Source organism: Erpetoichthys calabaricus, chromosome 4 (assembly GCF_900747795.2).
Source record: "Erpetoichthys calabaricus chromosome 4, fErpCal1.3, whole genome shotgun sequence".
Lineage (NCBI taxonomy): Eukaryota > Metazoa > Chordata > Cladistia > Polypteriformes > Polypteridae > Erpetoichthys > Erpetoichthys calabaricus.
The window spans coordinates 59,558,346-59,571,817 of NC_041397.2; the positions used below are offsets into that span (position 1 = coordinate 59,558,346).

General features: G+C 37.1%; 1 protein-coding gene across 4 annotated transcripts in view; it reads right to left on the bottom strand.

Annotated features, from left to right (window-relative positions):
• The window catches only part of LOC114650077 (anoctamin-7-like), an 84,769-nt gene extending 75,737 nt beyond the window's left edge, over positions 1–9,032 (bottom strand). For 3 of the 4 annotated variants that reach the window (XM_028799517.2, XM_051926051.1, XM_051926052.1), the window contains exon 1: positions 8,596–9,032. In XM_028799517.2, coding sequence (XP_028655350.2) covers positions 8,596–8,910 — 315 coding nt within the window. In that variant the 5' untranslated portion in view covers positions 8,911–9,032. The remainder of the gene's footprint in view (positions 1–8,595) is intronic. The other variant, XM_051926053.1, reaches the window with a different exon arrangement.
• Positions 9,033–13,472: the final 4,440 nt, after the last annotated feature.

Below are 13,472 nucleotides of genomic sequence, written 5' to 3' on the forward strand. Positions count from 1 at the left end.
ACCATCAGATCATGCATTTTGCATTTGTCTTTCTTATATAAGCACAATACAAACCAATGTATACAGCAGATGTTACTCCTCTACATTATGTAAGGATGCAACAATAACCCTACATCATGGTAAGAAACAAAACAAAACACTGAAACCTTCACATTTACCAGTTTCACTTTTTGTGTTGTGCACACTCATTGGTGGATCCCTTCACAAATGATGTCCATCCATCCACTTAACCATCTATCTGATCCATTTATCTTTTTGTTCAAATAGAGGGTGGTGGGGAGGCAAACCCAACATCATCATTTGCATAGTAGGAATTAGACAGCTAAAAGGGACACTCAAGTATCAACATTAATAAAAAATAAATAACAAAATTGCCTAATTCTGTAATAGCATCTGAAGAGTGTGGAACAGGGGCCAGGAGGCTGGCATTTAAGCCCGATGGCGAGTCATCTCTGCCAGCCACAGTGTAGCTTGCCTCTCACTCTCCTATTCTCTCACTTCTCTGTGCTAGACTCAATTTTCACTCCATGAAATGGAAAAACTGTGCGTTGAATTACCCATTTCCTGCTCTGTACCAACACCACAAAAAAGAATGCAGTGGTTTGAGTTTCTGTTTCGAATTAGCTTCCATTTCAAAAAGTTGTAAAGAGATGGAAATCAAACTTGAGATACTTGCATTCACTCAACATATACTTAAAAATGACTCTTGGGGTATGTTGATATCATTCAGCTAACTTAAACTTTTGACTTTACTCAAAATTAATAGGTTTTAAGGCTTTATGTACCCATTTCTAGTACAACTAGAGTGTAATTTATGTAGAAATAATATAAATGGGTTTCATTTCTTTAATTAACAATGACACTCACAGAAATACTTCCTAAGGTATTTTGTTTTTACCTAGTTTCCTTAGGTTGACTTTACTAAAAATTAATGTTTTTAAGCTTTATATATAATTTAGATCAATTTACATATTATGTTATCCAATCATATTAAGTAACTAACTTCCAGGTATGTTTAAAAAAAAGTAAATAAATGTCATTGGCATAAAATCACCTGTCATGTTGGGATACCACAGTAATGTTGTCAAAACTGGTGATTTAGGGAAAATTCAGTAATTTTGTTTAACAAAAACTGTTCATATTTACAGTAATCAGTTAAAATAACCCAAATAAAATACATTAATGTAATTCCTTTTACTCTGATTATAGTAACTTATTTGGTTAGTGTTAGGACATGCAGGTAATGGGTGTAACAGAACAAGATGCAGAGGACAGAAAGATCTGGAAGAAGATGATCCGCTGTGGCAACCCCTAATGGGAGCAGCCAAAAAATAGAAGAAGAAGAAGAAGAAGGAGTGAAGGCAGTCATTCTTAGCCTGTATGCTCACCATGAGAGAAACTGCCGACTAGAAACAGGGGATGTTTTACGAGGCCAGAATAACCAGGCCAACGTGGGCAAATAAGCTAGGACACCTAGAAAAATACTACAGTACTCTGAAAAATGCACAGAGAGTTAAGGCCCTCGGTTTTATCTCTCATCAGAAGAAAGGAGCTATTTTTACAGCACTGGGACATTGAGATCTACTCACAGACCACAGGGAAAGCACACCCTTCATGGTTGCTTGATTTTTCCTCACTACAATGGTGTTAACTTTGCCAAGACTATTTGAAATATTGTCTTCAATCTCACAAATTAACCTTATTAAATTGGCAGCCTATTTCAATTCCAACAACTATCTTTCCTTTTTTAGCTTTCCATATCTTTTTAAATTATCAGTTAAAATCATTAAGTTCACCAATGACACTATCTTTATTTGTCTAATTTCTAATGGCAATGAAACAACTTATAGAAAAGAGGTATCTTGCCTTGTGTCTTCCAACAACCTAGTGCTCAATATCACCAAGACAGCAGAAATCGTCATTCACTTTTGCAAACAGCCAGTTACAACATCTAGAAATGAACGATTCTGCATTTGGACATTAACACCACTTCCATCACTGAAAAGATATAGCAGCAATTGTACTTCTTATGCCAACTAAAGAAGTTAATCGTTTCCCAGCCAATTCTAGTTCAATTTTACAAACCTATAATTGAAAGTGTAATCATTTTCTCCAATGTTGCCTGGTTTCGTTCAGCAACGGCACATTCCAAAAATAAATTACAGCGTGTTGTGCACTCCCATCTGTGGCAGACCTGTATACATCTCGTGTAACTAACCATGTCAAAAGGATCACCACGGACTCATCTTATCCATCTCATTGCTTATTCCAAAAGCTCCCTCAGGTTAATGCTTCAGGTCAATAAAAACTAACAGACACCTCAATAGTTTCTTTCTCAGAGCCATAGCCATCTCAAACAGGTAACTTAACCTGTCTTCTTTGTATATTCATGTGTTCTGTCATATACTGCATGAAGATGTGTGTGTGTACAGTGTATGTACATGTTATGTGTAAGCACATGCTTACACACTCACACATCATCATTTGCACATCTCCTTTATAAATGTACTATTGTCCAACTTTGTTAGAAGTTTTTCTTTTTAATTTATGCAATTTATGTTATTTGTATGTGATGTTGCATTCTGTTATAAGAAGCTCCAAATCTGCCAAATCAAATTGCTGTACATTAAGCACTGTTGAATAAAAGTGATTCTGATTCTAGAGGGTAAATGACATTCCAGAAAATGGCAAGATACAAATCCAGGTAGTTCATTCCTTGTCTGCTGCCCAGTGGTTGGAATAGCTTAAGAGGATGGCAGCTTTTCTAACCACCCCACCACCACCCCCATCAAACTCAAGATATAATGAGACAGGCACACTATTTTTTGAAACAAAAAATACAGCTGTTACCTTCATATAATCTTTAAACATTTGAGTCTAAGCCTATGTTAAAAGAGATTAAAATGAGATGTTTTGCAGGATGCAAAAAGGGTTTGTGTAGGTATTTCCTTTGTTGCTAACAGCCTCACTTTTGAAGATCTTATAGAATACCAAATGTCTGCTTCCTTTTGCCTTACAATTATTTCTCTTCTAACATTTTTTATTTCATTTCAGCATTCTGCTAGTTTAAACTGTCACTAAATGACTGCGTTATCTCCATCATAAAGAAAAAAAAGTTGAAACTGTATTACTTTGTTTGATTTAGTTTAATACTTCCATCCATCCATTTTCCAACCCGCTGAATCCGAACACAGGGTCACGGGGGTCTGCTGGAGCCAATCCCAGCCAACATAGGGCACAAGGCAGGAACCAATCCCGGGCAGGGTGCCAACCCACCGCAGAGTTTAATACTTGTGAGAATACATTTATAAAAGCTAATAAACTGTAAATGTGCAGATATTGTTTCACATATTTGATTTTATATTAAACCTTTCTAAATATGTACTTGTCCAAATGAACAGTTAATATTCATGTGTTATTGAGTGTAGATTAGTTATTTTGTGACTGCAGGCAACATATTTAAAAACAAGCTGCAATTTTACCTGTCTACAGGATGTTTAAAAATGTTGCAATACGTTACATGTATTATTTCATGTAGCGTTTTAGAATTCTGTGTCAAAGTGACTGGTACAGTCTATCTATCTATCTATCTATCTATCTATCTATCTAGTCATAAACCCGAGAGGACGCATCTATGCTTCAGAAGGAACTGAGAGGACATAAACAAATTTTGTGACAAAAGGTAAGGAGGATTTTTTTGGTTTTTTTTTTTTGAGCAAACCTATCAATCATTAGACACAACAGCCATTTTTCATTGAATAACATTATGGGGTCTGAAGCCCCACATGGGAATAGTGGCATAAAGGACGGACGTACAGAAGGTGTGAGAGAGTGTGAGTGAGAAAGACCCCGTCTTTGTGTCAGCTTCACTTTTGAATTTCAACAAACCACCATCAAGGACACTGCTTCATAAAGATGCTATTACTAAAGAAGTTCTTCAGCTTTCATATCATTATCTGAAGTATCTTCCCTTTTATTTGCCTCGTATGAAGCCTTTGGACTGCCACAGGACTTCACATGCCGATTTTGCTACTCATTTACTGCTCTAATCATTTAGATTTCTATTATATTCATTGCTTACTGCTATTATGTATAGTTTATACTAATAAAATTATTTTCTTAACAATCTGTTATACTTTGTCTGCATACCTTGGGTGATTGAAGTAAATACAGGGCACCTCGTATCGGCAGATTGCCACTTCTTTCTCAGGGACAGCTGATGAAAAGTTTTGCCTTCAATAGTGTGCAGGGCAGAAAGGAGCAACATGCCTTGGTAATTGGCCAAAGTTAAAGAGCCTTAGCCTCCAGCATCTAAAGAACTGTCAGCTGGTCTGCTCAAACCAAAGCTAGCGAGTCCCTATTTGGTTTATTAATAAGTAACATTTTGTGCAGGCATCACAAATATATAGGGTGGAGTGGTGGCTCTGAGGCTAAGGATCTGCGCTGGTATCCAGAAGGTTGCCGGTTCAAATCCCCGTCACTGCCAAAAGAGATCCTACTCTGCTGGGCACTTGAGCAAGACCCTTAACCTGTAATTGCTCCAGGGGTGCCGTACAATGGCTGACCCTGCGCTCTGACCCCAAGGGGTATGCCAAAACTAACAAATTTCTAATACGAGAAATCGTATAAGACGAAATAAAGAACAAAAAAAAAAAAAAAACTTAAATGGCTTAAGTGCACTGTGTGTGTATATGTGTCCAAGCTTGTGCTAAATGTAGGAAGCACAGGAGAAGACCAATCCATAATGAACCCGGTAAGTCTCAGTAATTCCATGATAAAACACTAAATCACTGCTTAATTTATAACTCTAAGTTATTCCTGGCATACCTTGTCCATATAGTCTGGAGTACCTGGTGAAATCCCACAGTGACACAGACAGAATGACAGTTCCTTAGACTCAGAAACTGTAAGGCAACAACAGCAACCTCTGCACAACTGTGATGTTCGATATGTACTCATCACAGGGTTATTTTTTGTTGCAAGAATGTGAATGCAACCTTTAGGAAGTGGAAATCCAACTGCCTGCAGTCACTCCTCATAAGCACAAGAAAAACATGCATACTCCATATACGAGGGGGAGTCAAGCTAAAGTTACAAAATGGGATTTATCAGAAAATGGGACGAACCTTAACAAAGCTGATAAAGTCATTTCTCAATGTAGTCTCCGCCCTTCTCAATGCATTTGAGCCACCTGCCTGGTGGTGCCTGGATTCTAGCAGAATAAAAGGTTTTGTCTTGTGCTCGCAACCACTTGTGCACCGTTTTCTTCACGTCATCATCCATCTTGAATTGACGGAAACCCAAATGTTTTTTTAGCGGTCCAAAAAGGTGGAAATCACATGGTGCCAAATCTGGCAAACAGGGAGGATGTGGCAATACCTCAAACTTCAGTTTCTCCAGACAAGCCTTGGTGTTCTTAGAAGTGTGTGGGTGGGCATTGTCTTGCAGCAAAAGGACTCCTTGAGACAGCAGTCCCTGCTGCTTGGATTGAATAACAGGCTTCACATCAGTCTCCAGCAAGTCACAGTAACTTGCACTAGTGACTGTAGTACCCCTTGGCATGTAGTGTTCGACAATAAATCAGGTGCACGAGTGGTTGAGAGGACAAGACAAAAATTTTATTCTGCTGGAATCCAGGCACCTCCAGACAGGTGGCGCAAGTGCATTGAGAAGGGTGGAGACTACATTGAGAAATGACATTATCAGTATTGTTAAGGCTCGTTCCATTTTCTGATAAATCTCATTTTCTAACTTTAGCCTAACTCCCCCTTGTAAACTGTGATATGGCCAAGATTCAGACAGTAGTACAGTACTGTTAAACAACTCTGCCACCCTGCCACACTATTTTTATGCTAAAATAAACATACTGTGTTTAAACTCCCTTAAAAATTGAAGTTAGTAAAAAAAAATAAGCTAGAAGTTAAAATAACAGACTATAATGGTGATTAGAACAAAATGTACACTGCTCGTCTCTAATAAGTTTGTAAGTTATAGTTTGTTTATGAATTTGAATTATTTTTATAATTGCGAATTATGATTTTTCATGAAGCTGCACAGCCCTAGTCAAAAATATTTGTAATAACTTTTGTATTTAAACTGTTATTAGCCTTCTTCATCTTGTACTGCTTTGTGCCGAAGTTCAGTTCTCTTAGTAGGATGTTTGTGATTGTGCCTGCAGTAGCTGAAGTAGTAGCAGGAGTAGTAGCGTCATGAAAGTCTTACTCACAAGTCCAACCAACATACCAAATTTTGCCAATTCTTGGCACTATGATAAAGAAGAATGTATTCTTAAAGGTTACTTTCAATTATTTGTATGGACGATTTGGGTCAAATAAAATTCACTTATTCTCAGGACTTTAATTTCCAAAATTCAGTAAGTCAAAATGCAATTAGAACTACGGAAAAAATAAGGATTTTCCCCAATTAATTTTGAAACAGAATCATAATTACTGAATACCTTGTAACAATATCTAACTTAAATGTCTTGCAAATCTTTAGAACTTAAATTCATTCATGTATATAACCTTATAAAAACCAATGAGGTTAAACTTAAATGTCAGTTCTTCTATTACCCAACCATTTTCAGGACCTGCTTTATCTTGTAAAAGGTCATCAGCAGTCCCAACCAATGTCATTATATATTGTGACATTCAGGCACATGGAATAGGTCCTTAAAGCCTGTAGTAAACTGGCACTTCAAAGATCAGTGGGGGCAGAAGTTGCAATAGTTTATATGATGTGGTATTTTAAGAGCACAACACCAAGTGACCTAAGGAATACACTGCAAAATCTTTAAGGCATCTATTTTCTGAAGCCAAACTGAGCATTAACAGGTAGAAGGCTAAAATTGACTCTGGACAGAATTCCAGCACATAAGTATCACTCAAAACACACACCCTCATGCCAAGCAAGTTTAGAGGTACCAATCAACCAGAGCATTTTTCAACTGTGGGAGGAAAGCAACAAAAACACAAGGAGGCCCTACAAACAAAAAGGGAAGATACAGCTGAACAAGATTAAATGTATTTTGAGGGAACATACAGTATCTCATATTAAATATTTAATCTAACACAATGCACACAAGATTATTTTCCTTAATTCAAGATAACTGATCTTGAATTTTGTCTTTTAAAAAAGCCTCACAATTATTAACTGTAATAAGGAGCAGATCAGGGTGTATTTTCTTCTTTTTAGACCTAAACATTTGTGGGCTGCTTAACACGTGTTAAAATTCACTAATTTTCATGATTTTTTTTCTTATATCTTGATGTTTTTAATTAATCAGAGGCAGTCTTACCAAGTAAAGTCTCACTGCACCACTGGCAGATATTTTTTACAAATAAAAAGCAATTAAGCAAAAGTATCCATCCTACAACCCCCCCACACATTTTCACAGTGTAGACGGTGCACTTCCATTTCACACCAACATTTCCATCATTTCATTATGCTCTGCAAAACAATTTGTGGAAAAAAATTGCCATATATAAAACATTACAGTGAGTGCACTTGTAACCTCCAAGTTTAAATAACATACATCAGAGGAACCGGGAAGCATTTATGTTTTTCAGAATTACAAAACAAGACAGGGGACATGCTATGTTTTGTTGTGTTCATTTCTAGATAGAAAACTTTGGTATTTTTCTATTTTTAATTGATATATTACAGTATACATTCTATTATATATAATGTCCTTGGATTTAGTTAATTCAAATTTTCCCAACTATGGTTACATTAAAAATACACTGTACTGTAACAAAGGCATGAATACAACCGCATGGGGGTCATCTGCTTTTTATTTTATGTACTTAGGCAAAGTCACTTATTTGTGATTCATTGCGTGTTTCTCACGTCGATTAACTACCATTTAAACTACAAATCGGCAAACAATCTGATTGCCATTGATACATGTTCCAGTTGTGCTAAAATAAATGAGTAGTTTCCCTAATCACTTAAAATGACGGAACTGCAAATACCATATGCACGGCATTTTAATGACAGTTTCAGCATTACAGAACTGAAGACGAAATTTTTCCATCTGACTCCACAACCCGCCATAATCACTATTAATTAGTCGCTATGTTCGTTTATGTATACGTCTGCAGCAATCTGGTAGCCTAACGGCACTCACACACCGAGGCAAAACTCGACTCCAGTCCTGCTCTAATCAACCTGTTTACCGGGGACGACGCACGCGTTGGGGGGCGGATCTTTACTTCCTGCAACTAATTCTGCACCAGGCGCTTTCCGTCTGGAATAAAACGTCAAATCAAACACAGCAAAAAAGCAACGGCTTCTTATCTGAAAAATATAATCATCTATACATCTTTTATTTATTTAAATTGTGTATGTATATCAAAAACAAAGGACACCAAAAGACAAACTGTAAGAACCACTAATTGACAGAATTAAGCGTCGCCAAAACTTACATAACCGATCGTTACAATTAAAACTGGTGAAAGATCGTGAATACGGGGCCGATTATATATATTCAGGGTCGTATTATTAAAATATACGCTTCGAACCGTACACATTTACAGATTATATTATCAGATGCGAGTACGGACAGTTGGCGTTAGCTGCCTCTGGCGCACTTACCGCAGTCTCAGATCTCGACATCGCATCACTAAGCAGAGGCATGCACAGCCGCAGCGACTCGGCAGCCTTACTGAGCTCGGTGAAGGGCGCGACAATATTCACTAGTATCTCGTCGCCACCCGCTAGCTCTTCTTCTTCCACCGTCAGACACCCATCCTCTTGAACTTTGCGTATATATTCCTGCACTTGATAACTGAGTTCGTGCTTCTTCGGATAGATCAGCACGTAATCCGCAATGCCTTTGCCCATGGCTGCCTTTCGTCGCGCGACGCTCGTGCTGAACCACAAAACTGGCGCTGTCATGCCCGCGTGCATGCTGCACGACCTGACATCAGTTTCCCAGTCATTGCCACTACTAGGCACGTTAACTACCCCTCCGCCTCCACCATAAATGATCCATGCAAAATAGCCTAGCCAGAGACCAACGTATCAGGGGACCGCTAGCTTGCCGGGAGGTGTGACAAAGCCAACTGCGCCGACACAATGACATATAGAATGATCTATATGTCAACAATCCGCTAATCCTTTACTTAGGTCAGTTGACTTGTGACGCGATCATAACTTTCATTCGTGCATTTTATTTTCGCAGCGCTGCTTTTATGCTCGCCAACCCCCGTGTTTGGTTTTCCGGATACACACTTTTAAGATTTTTTTCTTTGAATTGTTGCTATTTCATTAGTTTCACTTTTATTTCAGAACTTCTGTAAAAACAATATTTGTAATCTTGCGAGTCCCAATATGCTGAATCTTTTTAATGAGGTCAGGATAGGTTTCTCTGTTTGGAATTTCAGCACAGACAAAACGATCTTCATCATCAGCAGTTAATATATTTTTTTACAAAGTAAAAAAGTAAGTAGAGTTCTGCATTGGACTCCTGTCTGTAAAGTCGTGCTATTTTCCTCTCACAGTTCCAAAAGTACATGGGGTTACCAAGGTGATACCCCAGCTTTTGTCTAGGTTTTTGTACAAGGGCTAGACAGAACGTTTTTGACTCCTGGGGTAAATGTAGCTTTTTAAATAAGCAGACAGATAAATATATATACATGAACAAAGTAACCAATAAATGCATGTGCGGTAAACTCCGTTTTTGAAATTCTCATGATTCTTTATTTATCACATGCATAGTTATACAGGGCAACAAGCAGTGAAATGCATCCTGATCCGCTTATCAAAAACTGTGCAAAGTTAGAAGAATATCAGTTAGATTAACAAAAAGTCATAGATTGAAAGGTAACAGTATAGTAGAACATAATAAATAAGTACAATTATGTGAATAAAGTAGAATTAAGTGTTAAGGTACAATAGTGTAGTAATTATTGTGCAAAACCAAAGTTAGACTGGTGCATAGTTAAATGAGAGTTTATTTGGTTGCGCTACTGCGATCCTTACTTTCTTTTTTTATATTTTCTAATTTTCCTACTTTCATATCCTTTAACTTTCTCCACATGTGCATAGCACCGTTTTTTTTTTTTTGTTTTTTTTTTGAGCCTTTCTAATTTCACTGGTTTCATAGTCTCTAGCCTGCTCTGCATGTGTTTAGCGTCAACGTTTGTAAACGTCTCTATGAAGTTCTTTCTTTTACTCATGATATGACAGACACATTCTGGCACCAGTGTTAAAAAATCAAAGACTAAGACTATTAAAATCTGAAATTATAAAATACAATTTTTAATTGATATCGAACAGCAACTGCAAATCTAGTGGAAAATGCTTGGTCATGTTTTCATTTTTATCTTGCATGTCCGAAAAACTTATGCAAAAAATGACATTCATGTTACCATATCTTGATCATACGGAAGCGTATTAGGGCCAAGGTGAAAAAAAAATACGGACACAGTGAAGAAAAAAAAAAACTAAATGTCGAGATTAAAGTCGACATGTTGACTTTATTCTCGACATGTCCACTTTATTCTCGCCATTTATGTCTAGATTAAAGTCGACATTTACACTTTATTCTCGTAGTTTATTTTGTCATTAAAGTAGAATGTCGTAAATTAAACTTCATCTTAAATATTTAATTTACTAGATTTTCTCAAACCCCGTCATAAATTATGTAGCACATTAAATGATTTGTGTTAAGTGTTCCCCGATCCAGTTATTAATCACTACGTGCTTAAACTGCTTCTTAAACTGACTTCCTCTTGCATTGAGGAGGCGCAGGCAGCGATTGCTGCATAGAATACATTCACTTCATGATATTCCTGCTCTCTGAACATCTAGAATGCTAAGATAAATACTTGATATCATTTTCATGATGAAATGCATTAAAGCAGGTATTAAACATGCACTCTGGTGTACGTTCAGTGTAGAGAAGTTTATGGCAGGTGTGACGAGGCTCCAAAAACTGGATGTATGAATGGGCATCGCACAGGTTTAACTGAAATATTGTGTAAATGTTGGGTTCGTGAGCTGGTGGTCGAAGAATAAAGTGGAAATGTCGAGAATAAATTCAACATGTCGACTTTAATCTCGACATTTAGTTTTTTTTTTCTTCACTGTGTCCGTATTTTTTTTTCCACTGTGGCCTTAATACGCTTCCGTATTACGATCATGTACTTGCTCTGAGTAAAAATCACATTTATTATCATATTTATATTATAGTCAGATAACAGAGTTCTTTCAAAGTCAGGTAATATAATGAACATATTTTCTTTAGAAACCGTAAAACACTTTCTGAAAGGCAGAATACACTTCTAAATATTAACTTGAAATGTCTTCTCCCAGGTAGTGCAAACAAAAACCTCCACTTCTTGCAGCTAGAATTTGTGGATTTTCTTTTCTCAATGAATTTGTTTTAGTTTTTAAAACAACATTCTACAAATTCATATCTCTTGTCTTCCACTTTCTCTGTCTCATTCTTCAATATTGACATCTTTACCCTGTGCCACCATTTCCATTGCAGTCTGCCTTTTATCTGATGTCAGGTCTCAGTTAAAAAGGCTGGATGCAGTAGCGGGCTGGCCAACCTGCTGGGACTCGGTCCTGGAAGGCATGAGTTTTCCTTTGTTTTTTTATAGCTTTGAAAAAGCTGAATCCTCTGTCACACCGCTTGAGCTTAGCCAATAAAATGGCAAAAAAGTATTTTTGTACTGCTTTTTATACTTTGGTCCTGTTTTAGGTAGAGTAGGATGCCAATTTCAGGCACTTTCTTTGATATCCATCAATACAATGAACTGAAGATTAAACCTCCAGTCACATGGTCCATTTTTGGTCCAATACACACTTGATGCAGTGTGTTAAAGTAATTTGAATATTACACAAAACATAATAAATGTAAACTAAAGCAAGTGTTTAAAAATAGTACTATCCAGGTGTCTGATTTTCTTGAAAACTCCACTCTTCAAAATTGTTTTAGATTACTATTTTACTATCCAGTTCTCAGAGTAACTGCAGCACTAAATGTCCTGTACTTTTCCTTAAATTTTATTTTCTATTTCTTGGTAAGTTTATGCTTTCTTTCCAGCTACTTCAATACTGTATATTGCAGCATCCTCAGAAGCTACTTGGGGATTATGAGGAGAGAGCTACAATAAATTAGAATGTATTAGCATGAGGAGTAACAACGAATTTGAAGCCAAAAGAAATTGGTCAGAAATAACAGGACATAACTAGAAGGAAAAAAAGAGGTAAGTAAGAAATAACTTGAGCAACAGTAATTTTTTTGTGGTGGTGTTTTTCATGATCATAACAATAGAAATCAGTAAGGCTCTGTTTTTGTTGTAATCAGCTGAAATTAAGGACTTCCCTGGGATTTACCAGCAAATTGCCCCATAACTACATTTTCTATATGTGGGTGTTGGGGCATCAATATCAAAAGAACTGATTTTAACAAAAACAGCGCACAATGGCATATGTAAACCACAATAAAGAGTTACCATCCCTGTCTTAGAGCCTTTTGGATCTGAATAGGCTAAATGCACACTCTTCTGGTTTCCGCGTCAGCCAGCAGCTGGTGCCGATATCAAAACAGACCAGTTATGGTGTTTTTCACCCATTTGCTTCAAGATGTGCTCAGATTTACAGTAAACAACGTAAGTCACATTATTCAAACATTGTGCCAAACGTCAGGAGCTGGAAAGGGAAAGGGCTTCAAACTATATGTTTCAAGCTACATCCACAATTATGAAGGTAAGATTTGGACATATTAAAAATTTGTGTGTACTATGAACTTACATGGAACAAATATGTGATTACATTAGGCTTCTTTTAAAAAATAGAATTTCAATAATTAGTCATTAAACGTTATTCAGAGACAGATGAATATGTATGTTAGCTTAATACATAATAACATGAGTCTTCTGGAAATGTTACCTTGTAAAAAAGCAAATGTCTCTGTCTGAGCAAGCAAAATGGTGAATGCCAAACCACTGCCTCATTATAAGGCTCTCAATTTGTTTCCTCAGCTGGAGGATCTCCTCTGTGAAAGACATGTTTCCATCAAGTGCTAGGTTGACAACTGCTGGATCCTCATCCTTGCCCAGTGTGTCATCCTCTGTCTGTCACTTTCTCCCCTCCCAATACCCCAGTCTTGCATGTGGAACAGAGAAATTGTTCTACTCAAATAACTCAATAACCGCTCCTTTCTTCAACAGTCGCCACCCCGTCTCAGATCCTGAAAATCCTCTTTTTTAAAATGCCAGCTACAAACTCAGGTATGGGGACTAACTGTAAAGCTTTCTGTCTGGATAGTGATCCATTTAGATTGGATTATTGCATTTGAGGGAATGTATGAAAACATAGTACCTTGCTGTCAACACAAAGGTACATAACAATGGTCAGCTGTAGAGCTATCTGTACGCTGAAACTTAAACATCTTTTTCTCTGACATTCTCACCATTAAGCAAAAATCACAAGTGCAGTATGGACAATGGAAGTGC